This window comes from Squalius cephalus, assembly GCF_949319135.1.
Source record: "Squalius cephalus genome assembly, chromosome: 11".
In the NCBI taxonomy this organism is placed as follows: Eukaryota; Metazoa; Chordata; class Actinopteri; order Cypriniformes; family Leuciscidae; genus Squalius; species Squalius cephalus.
In genome coordinates, this window is record NC_137132.1 from 22623510 (window position 1) to 22648125 (window position 24616).

Genomic DNA, 24616 nt, shown 5'->3' on the forward strand with positions numbered 1-24616 from the left:
TGGAGAACGAAAGACATAGACTTGTTCAGTAAATGTAACGTTTTTACAAAAATGTAAAAAGCAACATATAATGGCATTTGTCTCTGGATGGTAGCTCACTGGGGAGGCATCATCTTATTACTCGTTTCCTTCGTGGTACTCGGAGGATGAGGCCTCCGGCTCAGGTTAGAGTCCCCACATGGGATCTAGCTGTGTTATCTCTCAAAATAATAGGAGATTTACTGGCTTTGTCGGTTGCTCCCTCCTGTCTAGAATTTGCTCCGGGGGGAGTGAAAGCTATTCTTTACCCAAGACCTGGGTATGTACCTAAGGTGCCCACTAATGTGGTCCGGCCAGTTGTCCGAAATTGGCCTTCCATCCTCCTCAAGTGTCGGAGGAACAAGAGAAGCTCAGGTTGCTTTGCCCGGTTAGGGCCCTTGAGATGTATGTTAGGAAGACATCCCAGTGGAGAAAAACCGACCAGCTCTTGGTATGCTTTGGGCCCCCTAAGAAGGGTTGCCCGGCTACTAAACAGACCGTAAGCAGATGGATTTTTGAGGCCATCTCTATGGCTTATGAGGTGAGCAGGCTGCCCTCACCTCTGTCAGTTAGAGCTCATTCCACCCAAAGCATGGCTTCTTCAAAGGCTCTGTGGTCAGGGGCATCACTCCAAGATGTATGTGATGCGGCGGGGTGGTCCTCACCACACACCTTTGTCAGATTTTACAGCTTGGACCTTCCGGCGACTCCAGGGTCTCAAGCAATCATGTCCTGAGGTGTGCCTCATTTCACACCGGGATCACGTTAGTTACATTAGGCTACACGTTCCACATTCTGACACCGCAGCGCGCAGCCTCTGCATGGGTTGTAGCCTACCATGTGAGGGAGTTCTCCCCTCCCCTCCTATAGAATTGGTTGGGTCCATAGCCCGTATTTTCCAAAACGTTTTCTCAGGTAGGCCGGCCCTACCGTAACGGTACGCGTCAGGGAGGATGGATGGGAGGAAGAGGCCAGGAGGTATGGAAGCTTGTTTCCGCCACAGAATAAAACATTTTAACATCTCGCAATTCTGACTTTATTTCTCAGAATTGCGTGTTATAAAGTCATAATTGCGTGAAATAAAGTCATAATTGCTTCTTAAAAAGTCTAAGTGAATTATTATTTAACCTTTACATTATTTGTTGAACCATGGTATTAATAAAAAATACACAATAGTAAGAGCTGAACTGTTGCTTCATTTATCCAATTTGGAAAAAGTGCTAATATGAAATTCCACCATGGAAAAAGTGGGCCGGTCTTGGGCCTGAAACTCCCGGGCTGAAAAGTAGCCCCACTCCGGCCCTGCCTGACAGAGACACACAGTGGTGTGTCAGTGCTTTCCAACAGGAAAATACTGAAACAGCACTGTATGGGGGTGATATATCTCATATATCTTGAAGAGATATCACCCAGAGAGGAGAACAGGATTCTCAAGTTCTCAATCTTTCTCATTAAACCAATGACTGCAATGAAATTAAGACCATTTTACCAATCGCACTGAGACACTTAAAATGATACCAAACATGAAAAGGAAAAACAATAGATTCACAAGATACATCCTATGTGATATATAGACATTCTTAGTGAACTTTTGGTGACTTGACTCGCGAGAAGAGGAGTGGAGGAGGGGGATGCAGAGATAAGGAAGAAGAAAAGTTTGGACAGGCTAAGTCACACTCAATAATGCAGGTCTGTCCTGTGCTCTGCCTTTGTTGTCTTTTGTCCAGGGTGCGTTTTATGGCTTTAATGCTTTATTGTAGGGTGAGCTTTGTCTTACCTTACCTAGCCTTGGACTTTCTCTCCCTGTTGCCGAGAATTGAACTGCATTTAGCACTCCCCTAGTGTTAGCTTCTCTACAGAGCCCTTCCAGTGATCTTAGTCTTGCCTTGTCCTTTGTGTTTTCCTGTGTTCTGATTCTTGCCCGTGTTTCCTGGATTCACCCTTAGCCTTAGCCTATTACAGAATACTCAGCCACACAAGGATCAAGCGGCTTTCCCTGTGGATATTGGCCAAAACTACAAAGGACTACAAAAAAACATGGCACAGGACAGGAAATAACAAAAGTCCACACAAGACAAGGGGAACACAAGACAGGAATCATGACAATAAGCTTGACCTATTTTATTGACCTATTTAACAACGGTTAACTTTGGTTCAACTTTGCATTTCAGGGCTCGATATTAACAGATGTCTGCTTTCTGGGACAAGTTTTTTTTTTTTTTTTTTGAAGGGGCAAAGACAATTCCCTTACAAAAATATCCTGCAGGAATCCTGAAGGACTGTGTAGTGACCATACAGGAATCCTGCAGACATTCTGTCCCCTTTTCTGGATCTTTTTGATTCCTGTAAGAGTTTTTTGTACAAAAAAAAAAAAACATTTTTTTTTTTTTTTTGTAAGGGTAGGCCTATGGGTGTAACCGTCAGTGACGTCACGCGCATGCCCTCTAGTCAACACACACACACTAACCATTCGAGGAAATCGCCTTTGGACTATTACTTTTACAAATACATATCTTCAAAATAATGCCTTCAAAAAATAAAATGGAGCTTGAAACTCGGGAACAACACTGTAAGTTATTTCGGAATTATTCTTGGCATTTGTTTTTCTTCATGGACATAATATAAAAATAGTCTAATATATAAATAATGTATACATTTAATTTATGCATTAATAATGAATTTGGTCGGTGATCAGCAAACAATTATTAAAAACAAAACAAATAAGGTAAAATCCCCATAGACACTGTTTGGATTGCTGTATTATCAGTGAACCTGTTGTGATTTGCTATAGCCTAGCCAGAAACCACTATAAACAAAAAATGTTTTATAGGTTTATCCATAAGTAAAATATTATTTGTTTGGGGCAAAAATATTTGTGGTCATTGATTGTTAAAATTGTATCGGTGCCACATGGCATATATCTTGCAATTTTACATTGTTGGTTTACTTAAAATAAATTAGTTCAGTCTTATTATTATTAACGCTATTTAATAATAAATATTAATCATAAACATTGAATGGGTCATGTTAAGTTACAAATGTGTAGCTATATTGTATATAGGCTAACCGTAGCTCCTGAACCGAACATGGAAAACGCAATTTGTTCATAAAAAGTAAAGGACTGTGATGACACAATGCTTTTACAGTTCACAGGGAAAGATCACATGTATGGAAGTTTTTTATGGGGTTGTGTCTACTGGTGATCATGAGTTGTCTGGTAAGTTAATTTAGCACAACTGCATCTTTTAATCAAACTAAACAATATATGCTACAAGTTTGTATGGTTATAATTTTTTCCCAGTCGCATTGCTTCCCTGCTGAAAAGGGACTTTGCGTCTCAAATGATGATGCTAACTTCACAAGAGTGAGTTCAAATGTTAATTTCTAGAAAGATCCTTTGTCAAAGAAATGAATGACACTAAATAGCAGACAAATCAAATGAAAAACTAATTAGTGCGAGCGAGGCTACATTAGAAAATGAAGTTGTAGGTTGTGTTTGAATAATTACGTATCTTATTTAGCTGGGGTAAATTTAACGCAATACTCACGTATCCTTGCTCAATAAAGAATGAGACAACACAATCAGCCCAACGGGCGGTTGAAATTTAAAAGCCTGATTTTCGCACTTCAGGGCAGTGAGTGACGAGTACATATGTAGTCCAGTGGTTGTCCAGACACCCTAGGCACAATCTTAAGCAATGGCGCTGAATGGTGGTTTAATGTCAATATTGTGACAACACTCTAACAACCTTCACCACACAACGCAGTTATAGCAACCTTTTGGCCATGTTGTTAAAACGTTGTTAGAAGGTTCGGAGCTGGGAAGTCAGGCAGAAAATCCAAACGTTTGCGAAAATCCATCGACCTCAAATATGGCTTATCATTTGAACTATGTAAGTAGAAACTTAACATGACTGCTCACTCTAACGTTAACCTATATAAATGTACACTATTATTAGGTGCATATCGTGTTTGTGTGGAGTGTGGAAGCATTGCACACTCGGACACACTCGTCATAGCATTGCGGAGTGTGGAAGCATGGAGGCGCCGGCATGATCACTGGCATTTAACCACGCCCGTCATTTTTGGTCTTACATCAGTAGCCTAATACATAATTTGAAACTGATTATTTTAGGATTTGTGTGCACTCACAATAACTAAACGTTGTGCTTTTGTAAAATAAACTAAACAAACAGGATGCGCTTTCTGCCATCTGTGAACTTGAGTGCGTCAAAAAATAAACCAAAACTCAGCGTGAACTTTACTCGCAGACATGAGAAATACATCTTTCGAAAGCTTGAAATGTCTATTTTTAGATGACAAATTCAAATGGAAAATAAATATTCTAAGATTATGTTATGAAAGCATAATACCTGTATACAGCACTGAAGATATCAATGTGCTGAAAGTGTGCTGTCTGGCAATCAATTGCCGTGTTCCACGCATATTTCAGACACAGGTCGCACCTGGCGTTCCCATAGCGTCAAAGTTATGACGCATTGTCTCATTTCCTTCTCAGGGAACCGGGATATTGTATATACATATCCCTAGACATTTTTAATTTAATAATCTACAAGCATGATTCCTACATAGACAAAACTTTTGATTAATAACAATCTTTGTATTTGCAGGTTATATGGTCTTATACAGGTAATGAAAGGAACAAACACCCTCCACCCAGCTTTTTGTCTCTGCACTTTGCAGGAATATATACAAACTCCACTTCTCCTTCAGTACTCAGTTCAGAAGAGTCAAGCTCATTTTACTTTGAAAAAGGAATCAATGTAGACGACTACTCCAGGTTACAGCAAGATGTGTACTGGGCCGGGCCTGACAGAGCAATCACAAATGTGTCCATGAGTACTAGTCCAGACCACACCAAATTCATCATTCAGAACCTGAAAGAGAGCTATCAAATTGGTGAGGAGCTTTATGTTACGGTGCATGCAAAGGATTTTGACAACAAATCCAAGCGTTATGGAGGCGACTTTTTTCAAGCCAAGCTATTCTGGTCTAAAACTAAGGTCAGTTATTGTACACATTAGATTAACTAAAGTTAATTGCCTGATTTATTTATCTCCCTGGGTCAGAGAGAGTTGTTCTGAGAATGTACTTCTGTCACAGGCCAGTGTTTTTGGGGAGGTGGTGGACCTGCTCAATGGCTCCTACTCTGTACGATTCCTCTTGCCGTGGGTCGGCAAGGCACAGGTGGCTGTGCGTCTAATTCACTCCAGTGAAGCTGTGCAGGTCCTGAAGCATCACAGAGACACTGACTCTGACAGAGTTTTCTTTAATGGATATTTTGAGGGACCAGGACCAAATAAGACCAGGCTGAGTGAACATGTGATGTGTAATGTAAAGTGGGACAACAATGGACTAGAGCATATGGGAACAGAAGACTGCTGCTGTGAATACAACGATCCCTGTGCCGGAGAAACTTGGCACTGTCAGAGACCCAAATCGCTGCCTTGCAGTGCCCTTGTGTACCACTCTATGGGTGGTTATAGAAACCGCCTGACTAATAAGGAGAAAATGCTTATGTGAGATTAAAGAACACTTGATTGACTGTTTGTTTGATATATTTGATGCATTGATGGAAGGTAGAATGACAAACATGTTCTCTTTGGCAGGAAGCAAACTAACAAAGGTATCAATGGAGATAAAAGGATCATCAACATTTTTCATTCAGAGGGAAATGAAACTATTGGTATGTTGGTCAATGGTTTAACCCAGCAGAATAATACAGTACAAGGAGGCAGATATGTTGGGAATGGTGTTGCACATAATACATTTTTTGACATTTAGACAATGCAAGTCAAATAAAATCTTCTGTTCAGGCAAATTTTTGAAAACTTGTACCTTTGACACAGAACATACATTTACTCGTCCTGCAGAAGTTACAGAGAAATGTCACCCTGGTTTACACACTCCAGTTCCAGCTGGCTTTTACTTGAATGATGTGTGGACGTCATTCGTCTGTAGCACCCGCCATTTTACAACCCAAACGACAACAGAGTGCCTGAAAGACAAACACATCTACATGATGGGAGACTCTACTATGAGACAGTGGTTTGAGTTCTTTGTGAAAGCAATACCAAGTGAGATAAATAGTTGCCTATTTGTTAATTATAATTATTTATACAGTGCATAGATGCATTAATTGTGGGTCTGTTTTTCAGCCCTGAAGCAGATGAACCTGCATGTCCAATATCAGTCAGGGCCGCTCATAGCAGTGGATGTGGATAACAACATTGACTTACACTGGAGGGCTCACGGCGTTCCTTTGCGCACTCGGAAAACAGCATTTGCTGATCTGCACTACATCAGTAATGAGATCGATGACCTGGCTGGAGGACCCCACACAGTCATTATGTTCAATCTGGGACCCCATTTCACCACGTACCCTCTGGATTTCTTCACCCATAGAGTGTTGAGGATTCGCAAAGCTATTCTAGCATTGTTACAGCGGGCACCTGATACAACTGTTATAATCAAGACTGTCAACACTGGCTATAAGGTAACGTTATAGGCCTTCATCACACTTCAAAAGCAGATGCTTCAAATAGTAGCGTAAAATCACTTCTGCTGTAGCCTGGATCATTGGCAGTACCTGTGGCACAGGATTGTTGTGATTTATTTATGTACAGTTAATCACAGATATTTCATCAACAAATGAACTTCAGTTTACTATCATTAAGAAAAGAAAAATGGTCTCATGTTATTCCAGCACATATTTCATGATTTAAAGAGGAGCGCACAAGCCCACTGTATGTGTATGTGCAATACTTCAGAGTCTGATTACCTTTTTTTATTTTAAATAAATGCAAGTATAGAATACAAACAACATATCACATTAAAGACCATTAGAATTAGACAATGTTATAGTGTACATCCCATAAAACATTAATTGCATTGCTTTCTTGCACTCTACTTTCTAATACAATAATTAAGTACTGGATCAAATTTAAGATCAAATAAATGAACATTTCCAGCCCAGAGTGAATTATTCAAAAGTAACTGGTTTTGTTTTCTTAAACGAGTCTTATTCTCAAGGTTTGTTTTCAATGATGGGATAGTATTGTATTTCTATTATTCCTCCAGCAATAGCTTATATCTCTATATCTCTTAAATATTTTATCTCTAATGGAAGATTGTACACATGGTAGGGTATCGTTTTAAGACTAAATAAACCATTTGAAATATTGGCGTTAAATGTCAAATTGCTACTTTAATTATCTTGACAAAATTTGCAACTGTCCATCCATTGACAATAATGCAGGTGGAAAATCAATTACACTACTAATAGGAAACGGATGTGACAATATGCAGACTGTGATAAAGGTTTATAGAGTAACAAGTGTTCAAATAATTAAAGCACTCTGTGATGACAAGTTTATGGATAATTTTGTGTTTCTCTGTCTTTATAATAGGATATTTTTGGCAGTGACTGGTATTCTCTACAGTTGGACAGAATTCTGCACTGGGCTTTTCAGGATGTTGGTATTTATATTCTAGATGTGTGGCAAATGACCGCATGTCACTACAGCACAGAGAACATTCATCCTGGCCCTATCATCATTAAAAATGAGATTGACATTTTACTCTCTTTTATTTGCCCTTACTGAATTTAAATTAAAGTATGACCATTTTGTCTTCAATAACTGTTATTACAAGATTAAAAACGGTCTAAAAAACCTTAAAAATACTGTTTGACTTCCATGAGTTGTAATTAAATTAATTCAATTCAATTCAATTCAATTCAAATTTATTTGTATAGCGCTTTTCACAATACATATTGTTTCAAAGCAGCTTTACAGAAAGTGCATTTCAGAAATGTACATAGAGAAATACAGTTAGTTAATCATGTATTGATTTAGGGCATAAACATCGCCAGCGTCGAGTCGTCTCTTCACAGGCGCCGAGTCGTCTCTGCACGGGTGTTGGAGAATCTGTAGTTTCCATGAGAGGCTGGATACAAACTGGAGCTGACGATCTGCATTTACCTCGGGACTAGCGTCCCGAGATAACAACAGAAAAGCATATGGGAAATAATTAGCGTAGCTGCTGTTCGCAATATTAATGCATTCAATCTGATTCAACTGTAGTATAAAAATGTAAGTATTATGTGAATGCCTGGCTGAAGAGATGCGTCTTTAATCTAGTTTTAAACTGGGACAGCGAGTCTGAGCCTCGAACAATATCAGGAAGGCCATTCCACAGTTTAGGAGCTAAATGTGAAAACGCTCTCCCTCCTTTAGTGGACTTAGATATCCTAGGAATGACCAGAAGCCTCGAATTTAGTGATCTTAAAGAGCGCGATGGATTGTAGGGCGATAGAAGTTCCGTTAAATACACGGGAGCTAAACCATTTAGGGCTTTATAGGTCAGTAGCAATACTTTGTAATTGATACGGAACTTTATAGGTAACCAATGTAGAGACGACAGAATTGGTGTTATATGATCGTATTTTCTTGATCTAGTAAGAACTCTAGCGGCGGCATTTTGGACTAACTGTAGCTTGTTTATTGAGGATGCAGGACAACCAGCTAATAAGGCATTACAGTAATCTAGTCTCGAGGTCATGAATGCATGAACTAACTTTTCTGCATCAGAAACTGATAGCATGTTACGTAGCTTAGCAATGTTTCTAAGGTGGAAAAAGGCTGTTCTTGTAACATATGAAATATGATTTTCAAAAGACAAGTTGCGGTCTAATATAACACCCAGGTCTTTTACTGTAGAGGATAAAGTAACAGGACACCCTTCTAAATTAAAGTTGTATTGTAAGAGGTTTTGTGGGCAGTTTTTTGGACTAATAAGTAATACCTCCGTTTTATCTGAATTTAATAGCAGAAAATTACATGTCATCCAGTATTTTATATCTTTAACACACTCTGTTAATTTAGATAATTTAGCGTTTTCATCTGGTCGTGATGAAATATATAATTGAGTGTCATCAGCATAACAGTGGAAATTAATTCCATGTTTTCTTATAATATTACCAAGTGGCAGCATATATATTGAGAATAGTAGAGGGCCTAACACAGATCCTTGCGGTACACCGTAGTTTACTGACGTTATCTTCGATTTTTCCCCATTTACGCAGACAAAATGGTAGCGGTCTGATAAGTATGATCTGAACCAGCTTAATGCCTGTCCCTGAACACCAGTGTAGTTTTGTAGTCGGTCTAAGAGTATTGTGTGATCTATAGTATCGAACGCAGCACTAAGATCAAGTAAAACTAGTATTGAGATACAGCCTTGGTCAGAAGCTAAAAGTAAATCATTTGTGATTTTAACGAGCGCAGTTTCTGTGCTATGATGCGGTCTGAATCCAGACTGAAACTTTTCATAGATATCATTTTCTTGCAAGAAAGAGCACAGTTGAGCGGACACAACTTTTTCTAGTATTTTAGACATAAATGGAAGATTTGAAATGGGTCTGTAATTTGCTAGGTTATTATGATCTAATTGTGGTTTCTTAATAAGAGGTTTTATAACTGCCAACTTGAATATTCTTGGAACATGACCTAAGGATAAAGACGAGTTAATAATATTGAGAAGAGGCTCTTCCACTACAGGTAACACTTGTTTCAGTAGTTTAGTTGGTATTGGATCTAATAAACACGTTGTTGGTTTAGATGCAATGATAAGTTTATTTAACTCTTCCTGTCCTATAGTTGCAAAGCACTGTAATTGTTCTTGCGGGGTGGTAATTGAGGCTGAATCATAAGACACCATTAAAGATTGTACATTTACAATTGTGTTTCTGATGCTTTCTATTTTCTCAGTGAAGAAATTCATAAAATCATTACTACTACACTGTGACGGAATATTTTGCTCCGGTAACGTCTGTTTATTTGTTAGTCTAGCGACGGTGTTAAATAAAAACCTAGGATTATTTTGGTTGTTTTCTATTAGTTTGCGGAGATGCTCAGCCCTGGCTGCTTTTAGGGCCTTTTTATAACGTGACATACTGTCTTTCCATGCGATTCTAAAGACCTCTAGATTAGTTTGTTTCCATTTACGCTCTAAATTACGAGTTTCTCTCTTTAGAACATGCGTAACACTGTTGTACCATGGTGCTTTAGTTTTCTCTCTAACCTTTTTTAATCTAATTGGTGCAACGATGTCTAATGTACTAGAGAAAATGGTGCTCATAGTGCTAGTCATTTCCTCTAGTTCATCTGTTTGTTTGGGTTCACTGAGCAGCTGAGACAGATCAGGTAAGCTATTTGAGAAATGATCTATAGTTGTTGGAAGGATTGTTCTGCCTGGTCGATAACGCGGCGCAACATGACAAATTTCAGCGGTACGTAGTATGCAAGTGACCATGTAATGGTCAGTGACTTCATCACTTTGCGGTATAATATCTATATCGGTTGGATCGGCTCCATGTGATATAATTAAATCTAGCGTATGATTAAGACGATGAGTGGGACCAGTTACGTTTTGCTACAAATCATTTACAAATCATTTAACTTCATTTGAAATTACAAATCATAAACCACTTGAATTCTCAACTACAAAAAAGCAACTTCTTTGACTTACTAAAACCTGCTGCCCGTGTCATTACCGTTTATCAAACATATTTAATAATAGCTTTAATAATAAGTTTATTTGTAATGAATACACTAAAGACTATGCAGTGATTATTTTTACATGTTTATTACATTTCTGTATTACTTAAATACTTTAAATAGTTGTAAAATTAAATAAAGCACTGTTAATTTAGTTTCTAATGTTGTATTTGTTACTGTTTGTTATTTGCAACATTGCTCTTATTTTTAATAACAGATAAATAACAAAATAATTATAATAGTAATTAATAATAAAAGAATTGGAGGAAAAGATGAAAAGAATTGTTTTATAATCAAATTGTTACTGTTACGAAGCATGGGAGTCATTCAGATCCAAGTACAGCTTGTCTTTATTAAACAGTAGTCACCAGGCAAGGGTCATACACCAGCAAACACAGCAGAGAAGATCAGGCAAAATGGTCAACAAACAGGCAGGATATCAGGGCAGGCAGCAAACAAACATACAGGAACCAGGCAGAAGATCAGCAACTAGTGATGTTACATATGACACTGAAGCTTCGATGCGCGTATCACATAAGCGACACAATTTGTAGTGAAGCCCCGTATCGAGGCGTGTATTGGTTTACTAGAGTTACGTGATCGATGACAAACGAAGCCTCACTTTCTGACCAGTCACGTGCGCGTTTCGCTTTGGGTTTCAGAAGGCTCGAACTTCAGATCGTATTTAACGAGTCATTGTTGCCTCAGTCTGGTTGATATTTACAATTATTGATATTGACATTTAATAACAGACGATCCTTTCAGACAATGTCCTTATTCATTGTGTGTGTGTGTGTGTGTGTGTGTGTGTGTAGAAAGAGAGAGAGAGAGAGAGAGTAGGCCTACATTAAATCTTATTGAATCATAAGCTTATAAGCTATTATATTTTATTGTCACACTTTAATGGGAAAATGAATTTATTTAATGAACAAATCAAACACAAACATGTAAGGCTTTTATTTGTACACATAACATTGAAACTATGGAGTGTGTTGTGGTTGCTTCATCTGCCAGAGCTTCTAAAACAGGCTTCTGGCTGCTTTATTTTAAATAAGCACCAGATGGCGCTGTTCTCGGCGCTGTTCTCGACACTCTCGAAGCTTTGAATCTTTTCCCGGAACAGTCAGGGGAAAGCCTCAGTGATTCATGAGGCTTCATTTCCCCATCCCTATCAGCAACAGACAAGGTCACAACAGGCAGGCAAACACATGGAAAACGCTTGGAAATGTTTGCAGCAGTAAAACAAGACTTAGCCCCGAGTGTTGTGTGAGTGTGGCTTAAATGAGTGTTTGAACATGAGGTGTGCAGGTGTGTGTGTAATCAGTGCAGTGCAGGTGTATGGTGTAATCAGTCCAGGAAGATGCATGATGGGAAATGGAGTCCGTAATCACCCAGGGAGTGCGTGGCTAATCGTGACAGTTACACTTTGAATCGTAATTGAATCAAATTGTGAGGCAAGATTCATACATTTTATATATTCATTTTATTTTTTGTATATTCAACATTAATTTAGTTTCCATTTTACCATACTTCAGCTGTTGAAACTTTATATATATATATATATATATATATATATATATATATATATATATATATATAATACTGCATAAATACTGCAATTAACGCAGCACTTTTTTTTTTTTGGCCTCGTTTTAATGACTTTCTGTTGCGGCTGCTATTGCGAGTGGATGGAGAAGTACAAGGATGGAGTTTTAGGAGGAATGTTTGCATTTAAAAAGTTGTCTGATGGCGAGTTTGACAAAACAAAGATACTGTGTAGGCCTACAATTAGCAAAGCTGAATTCAAATACCATACCAGTTGGTTTGAAGCTGGATGCACCGAAATTTCGGCTGCCGAATGGCATTTTCGGTTTTTGGCCGAAAGAGAAATTTTCTGTGTTTTGTGTTCCCATCCATGTTCTGTGACCAGGTTTCACGAGCGGGTCTTTTCCGCTCCGTGTGTGAGCTGCGCTCTCTGCTCAATGTTCCGCTCCGTGTTTGCGCTGCGTGTTTTACTCTGTCGTTCACGGCCCAAACGCTCCAATCATGTACCGATCACGCACTGGAAAAGCAATGTCCACTCAAATATCTTGAAATTTCTCTGTAGTAGACTTCTGTTTGCAATAGCCCTGAGCTGGTACAGTCATGCAGGGCAACAATGGTAAAACGACCTGCTCTGATCACATGCTCTGATAATAATAGCTTTGTAGGACTATATTTTATTTTGATAATTAGTAAAAAAAAAAAAAAAAAAATCTGTTAAATTGATTATGTTGATTGATTATCGAAAAAGAATAATATATTGATATATTGATGTTTAATATTATTTTAATATAGGACTATTTTCCGTTCCTTTTTCCCTGTGTTGTTTAATTTAATTAGGTGATTCTAAGTTTAAATATTGATGATTACAAGCTTGGGGGAAATGCTTTTAATTGCAATTACAGTAATTACAGCAAATTGTGCAATTAATTAGTTTTTTTTTTTTTTATCGATTCTTAGCCCTAATATATATGTATATTATATACACACTGTAAAAAATTGCTGTAGTTTTTACAGCGAAATTCTACAGAAAATTGTTTTCTAATTCTACAAGTTATTACTGTAATTTGCAATGCATTATGGGTCAAAAAGAGTATTACAGTTGTTAACAGTAAACTTCCCTATCAACTGTAAATTAATTTACAGGTATGAAGTGCTGTCACTGTAGCTCATATGTTTTTACAACAATTTACTGTGATGTGGCATTATGGGATTGCGCGCGCTGCATTCAGGTTTGAAAACTGAAGAGCAAAGCAGCAGCAGCAAGAACAGCAGAAGATAAAAGTCAATATTCAATCAATTTTTGGTAAGTTCTCTTAAATTTACATTCATAAATATGAAAATCGAATGTATAATGCCTACCTTTAATGACGTTTAAGCGATTCATATATTTTGAACAGAATTAATCATTTTAATTTTAATAAATTTAGGCCTATGTCAGATGTAGTGAATTGTATTGACTTGTAGTTAACAACTGCGTGTTTCAGGATATTTACTGTGTTGTAAACGTACTTGATTCCAATGACATTACGTTTATTTAGTAAAGAATTATGACGTTGACTTTAAATTTCTTGTTTCAGGCGAGACGAGAATCGTGAAAGGGCGCGCGCGCCATCTGCTTTCAGGTGGTGAGAGACGAACCTGTTATAAAAGGTAAAAACATCGCATGTCATGCTAATATGGACGAATGCAGCAGTTTGTGCAGTTTCTTGCAGTTTTCTTCGCTTTTGCGATTGAGAGAGTAATTGTAGAGCATTTGCAGTTTGGCAGACACGACATATTGACTGAAGTGCACTGGTGAGACAAAACTACATACATTAAGTTACGTATAAATTGCTTTGCTGACGAAAAACATTAGAATATATGATATTAACATCGTTGGATGCTGTGATTTTCTAATTTATTTCACCAGTTTGGATTTTTTTTTATTGAGAGCATGTAAAACCAGTGTTAACAAAAGCCTGCTGCGTAACGAACAATGTGAAGGAATGCATCCGTCGAAATTGGCAAAAGATTTTATATTTCAATTTATTTCACTTGTGTTCAAAGTTCCCATAATGTGCAGATTGCTTTGCTGACGAAAAACATTAGTATATTTTAAAATCGTTCGATGCTGCGATTTTCTCATTTATTTCACCAGTTTTTTTTTTTTTTATCGAGAGCATGTAAAACCAGTGTTAACAAAAGCCTTCTGCGTCATAACTAAATTGAACGTAACGTAATTTGCAGCTAACAATGATGAAGGAATGCATCCGTCGAAATTGGCAAAAGATTTTATATTTTAATTAATTTCACTTGTGTTCAAAGTTCCCATAATGTGCAGATTGCTTTGCTGACGAAAAACATTAGAATATATGATTTTAACATCTTTGGATGCTGCGATTTTCTCATTTATTTCACCAGTTTGGATTTTTTTGAGAGCGTGTAAAACCAGTGTTTAACAAAGGCCTGCTGCGTCATAACTAAATTGAACGTAATTTGCAGTGAACAATGTTGAAGGAATGCATCCGTCGAAATTGGCAAAAGATTTTATATTTTAATTTATTTCACTGTGTTTGTTCAAAGTTCCCATAATTATCCTTTTCTCAATTTAACTTGAACCTAAATCTTAATGAGAAATGTATCACTGTAAACGATACTCGGTTACTCACGTAACCTCGGTTCTCTCTAGAGAGGGAACGAGTATTGCGTAAGGAACTTACGCTACGGGAAAAGTCATCTTTTCTCGAGATACTGAAGCCAAAAAATTATCCTTAATTTTTCATAATTTGTCAACGCAGTGCAGCAGGCAGCACAGCAGAGCTAGAGCGGGCAATACTGCGTGCTCATTGGCTGCCGCGCGGTAACTGCTTAAGCCTACCAGTGAGCCCCGTGTGACATCACGCCCAATCAGGGTGCGCGCGCGCCCTCGCGCGTCACAGCCCGCCAGAAGGGGCGGCGTCAGAGCGTATAAAAACAGGGCTCGGAGGCTTAATTCTCTGGTTTCTGTCGAATGAAGCGACATGAGCTCGAGGCGCAAGCACGGCAGGGAACGCAATACTCGTTCCCTCTCTAGAGAGAACCGAGGTTACGTGAGTAACCGAGTATCGTTCTCTTACGAGAGGTTCTCTCGTATTGCGTAAGGAACTTACGCTACGGGAACCCTTTGTCAACGCCGTGCGCGCCATGCATCCACACACAACTCCAGGGGGAGGGGACCCGGGGAGTGAAGAGTGGGGAGAGAGGTGGCCAGCAATGCGGGCCAACACATGTACATAAGCACCCGTAGGGAGAAACAGAGCGGCGCAGCCGGTCTGTATATAAAAGCTTTCCCTGAAAGTGTGGCTCGACCAGAAGAGTCAAATCTAATATCCAGCCTGCGAAGAGCAGGGCATGAACATGATTTTAGACTGCAAGAAGTTTAGCCTGCAGGGCGGGAACTTCCAGGTTATAAAACCTAACAAATGTAGACGGAGAGGCACAGCCTGCTGCCGTACAAATGTCATAAATGGAAATCCCACTGGACCATGCCCACGATGAGGCAACGCCTCTGGTGGAATGAGCCCGTATGCCCAGAGGGCACTGCAGGTCTTTGGACGCGTATGCTGTCGCAATAGCGTCCACTATCCATCTGGATAGCGTCTGTTTCGAGGCGGCGAGACCCTTGGTGTGCCCACCAAACGAAACAAAGAGCTGCTCTGAGAGCCTGAAGGCTGCAGAGCGCGTAATATAAAGCCTTAACGCCCTACAGGGCAAAGGAGGTTATTATCGACCTCGCTGGCTGCCGGCGGCAGGGCTGAGAGGGAGATAACCTGTGCTCTGAAAGGAGTACCCAACACTTTAGGGACATAGCCATGTCTAGGTTTGAGAATGACTAACGAGTCGTTAGGTCCAAACTCGAGACACGACGCGCTAACTGATAGCGCATGCAAGTCACCCACACGTTTTACTGAGGCGAGGGCCAGCAGAAAAACGGTTTTGAAAGTGAGGTATTAGAGACCCACAGAGTCTAACGGCTCGAAGGGAAAAGCTTTAAGGGCCTCCAGGACCAAAGACAGATCCCATATCGGAACCGAAGGTGGCCGCGGAGGGTTCAGCCTCCTGGCGCCTCGCAGGAAACGGGTAATGAGTTTGTTTCTTCCTAGTGCGCGGCCGCGTGCCGAGTCGGCGAACGCAGCAATCGCCGCAACATACACCTTGAGCGTGGAGGGGGACCTGCCCGCGTCCAAGAGCTCTTGGAGGAAGTTCAGAACCTGTGGAACCCCACAGGACTGAGAGTTCAAACTCTTCCCTGCACACCATTTGTTAAACACTGACCATTTAGACGCATAGAGCCGCCTCGTCGAGGGGGCTCTGGACTGCGAGGTCGTGTTAACTACCCCTTCTGGCAGATCAGCGAATATTCGTTGATTACCCACGCATGCAGAGACCAGCGCTCTGGATGGGGATGCAGAATTGACCCTCGGGCTTGAGAGAGACGGTCTCTCCTCGCCGGAATCGGCCACGGGGCTGTGTCTGACAGGCTCACCAGCTCCGGGAACCAGGGTTGGTTCTCCCAGTGCGGGGCTATGAGGAGCACTGCGCAGCGGGTTTCCCTGATCTTTGCTAATACCTGAGGCAGCATTGAGATCGGGGGGAAAGCGTACAACGGGACACTGGGCCAAACTTGGGCCAGCGCATCCTTGCTCTTCGAAAAGAACCTTTTGCACTGAGCGTTCTCGCTTGTGGCAAAAAGGTCCAATTTCGCTTCGCCGAAGCGGCGCCACAACGTCTGTACCGTCTGGCTGTGTAACGCCCATTCCCCTGGGGTAACATTGTCCCTGGACAGTTTGTCCGGGTCGTCGTTCAGGTGCCCGGGCACGTGCGCGGCTCTCAGCGAGCGCAGCGAGCCCTGAGCCCAGACCAAAAGGCGTTCTGTTAGAGCGCGCAGGGCTCTGGATCTGAGTCCGCCCTGGCGGTTCACGTAGGACACCACTGACATGTTGTCTGAGCGAACTAGCACGTGGTGTCCCCGCAAGTATGGGAGAAAATGCTTCAAAGCCTTCTCGACCGCTAACATCTCCAGACAGTTTATATGGAGGTTCCGCTCTGGGCCCGACCAGGGGCCGCAGATTGGTCTGCCCCCGTAAAGCGCTCCCCAACCCATGTTGGACGCGTCTGTCGAGACCACTTTGCGGTGTGAGATGACTCCCATTGTCACTCCCTGTCGGTACCATTCGGGCGCTAGCCAGGGCTGCAGGGCTGAGACACAGACCTGAGTCACGCTGACTTGAGCGCTGCCCGAAACCCACGCTCCGCGGGGTATTTTCGATTTCAGCCAGCATTGAAGCGGGCGCATTCGAAGTAAACCCAGCTGTAGGACCGCTGCGGCTGATGCCATATGGCCTAACAGCTTCTGGAAACGTTTCAGAGGGAGGTATCTGCCCTTTTGGAAGGATGCGGCGAGGTGTCGAACACAGCGCGCGCGCTGTTCTGACAGCCTGGCCGTCATCGCCACCGAGTCCAGTTCTATTCCTAGGAAGGAAATTGACTGACTGGGGATAAGTGAGCTCTTGGCCCAGTTCACCGAAAGACCCAGGCTTTCCAGATGACTGAGAAGCGCTATCTTGTGAGAGATGAGTTCCTCTTTTGACTGCGCTAGAATGAGCCAATCGTCCAGATAGTTCAGAATTCGCATGCCCTGTTTTCTCAGGGGAGCGAGAGCTGAATCCATGCACTTCGTAAATGTACGGGGTGCTAGGGACAGGCCGAACAGAAGGACGGTATATTGATACACCTGGCCGTCGAAGGCGAATCTCAAGAATGGCCTGTGACGGGGTATAATCTGGATTTGAAAATACGCGTCTTTCAGATCGAGAGATATGAACCAGTCCCTCGGGCGAATTAGCGCGAGGATCTGCCTGGTCGTAAGCATTTTGAACGGCCGTCTCATGAGAGCCCTGTTCAAATGTCTCAGATCTAATATGGGTCTGAGCCCACCGTCCTTCTTGGGCACGAGGAAATAACGGCTGTAAAAGCCCGCCTCGGTCAGAGAAGGAGGAACTCTCTCTATCGCCTTTTTTCGTAGCAGCTTCGCTATTTCTGCATGAAGCAGATGGGCTGCTTCTGCGTTCACTTTCGTTTCGGTCCGGGCTTGAAAGCGCGGAGGCCGACGACTGAACTGTAGCGAATAGCCCTGTATTACCGTGTCCAGCACCCATGTCGACACACCCGGAATAGCTTTCCATGCATTCGCACTCATAGCTAGGGGTCGAATGGCCTCTGAGTCCTGCCCGCTGCATAGCGCGGGACGAGGGACCTGCAGTGGCGGGTGCGCGGTGCGCGCTGAGACAGTGCTGCGAGACGGGGACTCGCTGATAGCAGTGACCGGCCGGATTGCGCTGAGAGAGCGCGCGTGAGTGTTTATAGCAGAGTGTGAACGCAGGGGAGCGGGCACAGGACTCTTTATTAAAACACGGCCGGTGGCAGTGGCGATATCTGAACCCTGAACGTGTGAGACAGAGCGAACAGCGTGTGGTTGTGAGCACTCGTGAGCGGGCACCTTTCCTACACTTAACACTCGAGCGGCAAGTGCGCGCTTTATGTGAGTGTGCTCTGTGGGGTACACAGGGGGAATTGTGCTTGTGTGTAGAAATGAACACTGGGTCGTGGGCATATTTACTACACTCAAACACCGTCGGCGTGAGCCGAATAACCAGAATTAACACTCTTTTCCAGATTTTCTGGGCCGCTGTACGAACAGCGTTTGTGTGCAGGCGAGCGAGTTGTATAACTGACTCATTGGCTGCAATACACACTTTCTGCGTGTGAGAAGCTGGCCGCGAGCTTGGATCAGCGAACAGCATAAAAATTTTTGCTGCCAGAGCCGGGATCGAACACGGGTCTCTGGTGTGAAAGCCTGTTATTCTGCCACTGAGCCACAGGGGAAGAGTGCATAGGCTATCGGTTCGCTCGAGCATAAGAGAGTGCGGGTCATGTTTTTCGTCGGCGATAGCGTGCAGACGTGCGTGTATTATAACAGGCTCGTTGCTGCAACATTAACATTTTCAGCCGCCTAAACTCAGAGGGGGCTGAGAAACGTATGGGAATTGGAGAATGGCCCGGCCTCAGCGGGGCAACAAACATCTCCCTCCTCATTCCGCCGGTGAGTGAGGCACGCGGGGTGCTGAGCATTACTCGTGACCGTCCGCTCTGACATCCCTGAGAACGGCGCAGTTTGCGCGGGAAGCGGGGCGAGTAGCCGGAGCGTCGTCATATTTTGCAGGCGAGCGTGTAAGGTAACAGGCTCGTTTACTGCAATATTAATATTTCCAGCCGCCTGAACTTAGAGGGGACTGAGAAATATGTGAGAAAGGCGGAAGCCAAGCCTCGGTGGGACTCGAACACTCTCTTTTCTCCTATCACCGGCGAGTGACGGACGCGGGGACAGTAGCTTTCTTGTAACGTAAAGAAAACTAACCCCGCGACTGTCAGCTTCTGCAATCCCTTGTGAGCGGCGCAGTCCGCGCGGCTCGAACAGAGGGAGAGAGTGCGGGGAGAGCGAGTAGCCAGAGAGCGTTATCATGTTTGCAGGCGTGCGTGTACTGTAACAGGCTCGTTTACTGCAATATTAATATTTCCAGCCGCCTGAACTTAGAGGGGACTGAGAAATATGTGAGAAAGGCGGTAGCCAAGCCTCGGTGAGACTCGAACACTCTCTTTTCTCCTATCACCGGCGAGTGACGGACGCGGGGACAGTAGCTTTCTTGTAACGTAAAGAAAACTAACCCCGCGACTGTCAGCTTCTGCAATCCGTTGTGAGCGGCGCAGTCTGCGCGGCTCGAACAGAGGGAGAGAGTGCGGGGAGGGCGAGTAGCCAGAGAGCGTTATCCTGTTTGCAGGCGTGCGTGTACTGTGACAGGCTCGTTTACTGCAGTATAGATATTCCCAGTAGCCTGAACTAGGAGGGGACTGAGAAATATGTTAGAGATGGAGGTTAGACCAGCCTTGGCGGGTCTAGAACACTCTTTTCTCCTTTCGCCGGGAGACGGCGGGCGGGGGGAGGGGGGTAGCTTTCTTGTAACGTAAAGAAAGCTAGCCCCGTGACCGTACGCGTCTGCGATCCCTTGTGAGCGGCACGTTTTGCGCGGCTCGAACAGAGGGAGAGAGCGAGCCCCGTAATCATCCGCATCTCTAACACACCTTGTGAGAGGCGCAGTTGCGCGGCTCGACAGAGGGAGAGAGAGAGCGGGGAGTGGTGCGAGGCATTTGAAACAACGCCTCGTGTAAAGATACATCAGTAAAACACATAATGAGAAAGGATATATCGCCGGATAGCTGAGCTGGCACGGCAGGCTGAAGGCGGCGAAGATTCGTCCGGCTTCCTCAGGCTGTCCTAGGCTGGCTCGTTGCTGGTTTCGACGGCGACGGCTTCTCTCAGAGAGCAGCGATGCGAAGAGCTTCGCTGAAGAGACAGAAATCAGAGAATTAAGCCTCCGAGCCCTGTTTTTATACGCTCTGACGCCGCCCCTTCTGGCGGGCTGTGACGCGCGAGGGCGCGCGCGCACCCTGATTGGGCGTGATGTCACACGGGGCTCACTGGTAGGCTTAAGCAGTTGCCGCGCGGCAGCCAATGAGCACGCAGTATTGCCCGCTCTAGCTCTGCTGTGCTGCCTGCTGCACTGCGTTGACAAATTATGAAAAATTAAGGATAATTTTTTGGCTTCAGTATCTCGAGAAAAGATGACTTTTCCCGTAGCGTAAGTTCCTTACGCAATACGAGAGAACCTCTCGTAAGAGAACTGTGTCAACACGAGAGCAATACTATTGCTATTGCTATTAAAAATGCTATTGCATTTTTTATTTCTTGTACTGTAGGTGTTGGCAACAGCGGCTAATGTGGAAAAAAATTCAACACTTCCAGACTCTCCGAGACTGATTGTCTTAGGTAATGTACAATGTTCCAAAATCTTTAAATTATTAAATGAACTTTGCCCGTTGTATTTTAGCTTGTATTTTTTAATGTTGCTTAAATTTATTTATTTTAGGTGAAATTCTCACTGCAACCCAGTGGATGCTGAGTATTGAGGGTTAAGTGGTTGTGTATCCTCACCCAAACTTTGTGGCTGGATTTGCTGCATTGTTTGCGTCATACTACAACTTCAATCAGGTGTACTAGCACGAGGCATCCTGCACACTTGAATTTGTTCAAAGGTAACAATTTACTTAAATATAAATTTGTACACGTTAACACTACTTAAAGAAATAGGTCATCCAAAATGTTTCATTCTGTAATTTACTTATCTTCATGTTGTTCCAAACCTGTATGAATTTCTGTCTTCTGTTGAACATAAAAGAAAATATTTTAAAGAATGTGGGTAACCAAATACTTTCTGGACACACTGATAGTATGGAGAGAAAAAAAAAACATGTCAATGTCAATGGGGACCAAAACTATTTGGTTACACATTCTTTGCAATATCCTCTTTTGTGTTCAACAGAAGAAAGAAACTCATACAGGTTTGGAACAACTTGAGGATGAGTAAATGATGACAAATGTAGGGTGAACTAACCCTTTATAATACATTAGTAGTAAAAAAAATATGCTTATTGTAAAGTGGAATTTTTTAAATAAACATTTTATTGAACAACTTTCATTAAATTCTGTACACGATCCTAAAGCTTCTGCTTGTGTTTTTCAGACTGATTTTTGTGCAGATGTTTTGTTGGAATCAACCCACCCACTGGCACCAAGACAGCCACAACAAAAGTAAAAAAAAGTGGAAAGACCTCAGAGAAGAGGAACAACACAGTCAATCCTCATGTGTGTATTCTTCTCAGAAGGCTTATGGACTTTGAGTGTTTAAGCATGTAAGTTAACATGCATCAACCACAACTACAGGAAGAGATGTCAATAAAATGACAATTGCTTTGAGGAATGTTATGTTCTAACATTTTTTATCTTGTTCAATAAGATCGTTCACTGCCAAAAAGTGGTCAACTTAAACAAACAAAATGTAAAAAATTACTTGATATAAAATAAAATAAAATAAAACCTTAAAGGGATAGTTCACCCAAAAATGAAAATTCTGTAATCATTTACTCACCCTTATGTTGTTCCAAACCTGTGTGAGTTTCTTTCTTCTATTGAACACAAAATAAGATATTTTGAAGAATGTTGGTAACCAGACAGTTGATTGTAGTCATTGACTTCCATAGTATTTTTTTTTTCCCACTATGGAAGTCGATGGCTACAATCAACTGTCTGGTTACCAACATTCTTCAAAATATCTTATTTTGTGTTCAATAGAAGAAAGAAACTCACACAGGTTTGGAACAACATAAGGGTGAGTAAATGATGACAGAATTTTCATTTTTGGGTGAACTGTCCCTTAAATGTTTTGAAATGTAATATATTGGTTTTAGAAGCTCAATTAACAGCATTTGTTAATAGTATTGTTTTCCACCAAAGACATTTTTATTTTATTGTATTTTCTTTTAAGCAAAAATGTGTGTACATACTTGTGTACACAAGTAACTGGAGTGTGTAACTGGAGTCACGTTTGTTTTGGTACCAAAATGCCATTCTGTTGAGCGTAAAGGGATAAGGGATTCACCCAAAAATGAAAATTCCATCATAATTTACGTTCCAAACCTGTATGAGTTTCTTTCTTCTGTTGGACACATAAAAAAGATATTTTAAAGAATGTTGGTAATCAAACAGTTGACAGTAGCCATTGACTTTCTATAGTAGGAAAAAAAATATGGAAGTCAATGGCTACCGTCAACTGTCTGATAAAAAAAAAAAAAATTCTTTCAACAGAAGAAAGAAAACTCATACAGGTATGGAAGTTGAATTGAATTAATTAAAGTTGAATTAATGAATTTTTATTTTTGGGTGAGTTGTGATTGTTATTGAACCCAGAATATTGCTTTAAAGTCTCAAGAGTCTCAAGATATTTGGGTACTGTGATTTTATTTTCTGAAAGTTGAAAAACTTGAAAAATTGTTGTTATCAGTGAATGTCTTGCAGTAATTTGCAAATCAAATATTTTTCTTACAACAGCTTAGACTTTGATTTATTAAAAAAAAAATGTTTATTTTAATGCATTTACATCAATATAATGGTAAATTATAGAGTACCGTCTACTTTTAAAATAATTATTTACAGCATTATGAAAGTAAAAATGGTTACAGCAACATTCTGGCTTTTGGGGCATTTACAGGATTTTATTGGCAACTTTAGTTGCCAGGTAAATTCTGTAATTTATGGTAATTACAAAAAATTACTGTAATGTATAATACAAGATTAATTTTATTATCCTGTAAAAAAGCAATAATATACTGTATTCCACAAACAACAATTTACTGTAAATTGCTTAACAGTATAATACTGTAATCCATTTTACAGCAACTAAAAGCTATTTTACAGGATTTCATTGGCAACTTTTTTGCCAGTAAATTCCTGTAAATTCTACAGTATTTTTTTTACAGTGAGTATAGGCTATATTAATTCTGAAACTTGAAATCTAAAGCTCCAAGTTAAATAAATAAATAAAAATACACTAGATCTACTCAATAAAATTGTGGCAACATTGCAAGCAATATTATTATTTCAATTTAACAACACTTAACAACTGAGTGATAATGAATCAAATGAGATCCTTACAAATCAACCATTCAAAATGAGTAACTGCAAATTGGTTTCCTTGGACAAAACAAAACACTATGCTAATGAATAGTACTAAATGGAATTGTTTTGATTTAACACAAAAACAAGTTGGTATTATTATTTTTTAATGAGTGGATTAATTAAAATAATTTAATTAAATCTCATTTCAGCTATGAATAAAGATAGAAACAAGGTTTCCACCTAGATTTGAGCGACTTGGTTAATCTAATAATCTCATATTAAAACAGCAGTGAAGACTTGTGCAACTGGACTCCATTTGACAGCTTTGAAGCATCAAGCTCCAAGAGATTTATACTTTGACCTGTATACTTTGCAGGTTTGCAATAACGGGGCCCAGGCCCACTGCCGCCAGTGAGCCTGTCACTGTCACTGTTGGCATCAGAACCGGACTGCCACGACCAAGAAGGCCCTTTAGACCTCCAGGAGGAGCTCGTCAGGGTCCTTGGCAAAGCTGTCAAGGAGCTGGACTTGACGTGGAACGCTCCGGACGAGCCTATTAAGAGCAAGCTGGACTCGAGGTATCTTCTTTCCAGACGTCCATGAGCACGTGGTGAAGTCGTGGTCTGCACCCCAATCGGCATGCACCCACTCTGCCACGCAGGCTATGTGCGCATGGAGAGACTGTTGTCGTGCACCTGTGCCCGTCCTCTTCTTTTTTGAGCACGGATCTCAGCCTGCTGTCCAAGCCATGCAGATTAACTGCAACAGAGGAGAAGCCCGTGCCGCGAGAAAGTCAGCACGCCATCCTCGGCTACCAAGCCTTCATCCTGACAGATCGGTCAAGAGGAGGATCGGTCACATAGGCTCATTATTGGCTTACGCTGGT

General features: G+C 41.5%; 1 protein-coding gene and 2 long non-coding RNA genes across 3 annotated transcripts in view; all 3 read left to right on the forward strand.

Annotated features, from left to right (window-relative positions):
• The first annotated feature begins 2478 nt into the window (after positions 1-2478).
• Positions 2479-7716, forward strand: LOC307166683 (NXPE family member 3-like). Its single transcript, XM_079885191.1, has 8 exons — positions 2479-2587; positions 3165-3235; positions 4650-5042; positions 5143-5558; positions 5649-5725; positions 5913-6116; positions 6198-6535; positions 7449-7716. Exons 1-8 carry the CDS (start codon positions 2542-2544, stop codon positions 7641-7643), a joined length of 1740 nt encoding a protein of 579 aa, XP_079741317.1. The 5' UTR covers positions 2479-2541; the 3' UTR covers positions 7644-7716.
• A 41-nt stretch (positions 7717-7757) lies between these two features.
• Positions 7758-24616, forward strand: part of LOC307166689 — a 428201-nt gene continuing 411342 nt past the window's right edge. The window contains exon 1 of the long non-coding RNA XR_013822678.1: positions 7758-9173. This is a non-coding gene — a long non-coding RNA (uncharacterized lncRNA). The remainder of the gene's footprint in view (positions 9174-24616) is intronic.
• On the forward strand, positions 13396-21023 carry LOC307167740. Its single transcript, XR_013822859.1, has 3 exons — positions 13396-13446; positions 13721-13793; positions 20976-21023. It is a non-coding gene; the product is annotated as an uncharacterized lncRNA (long non-coding RNA).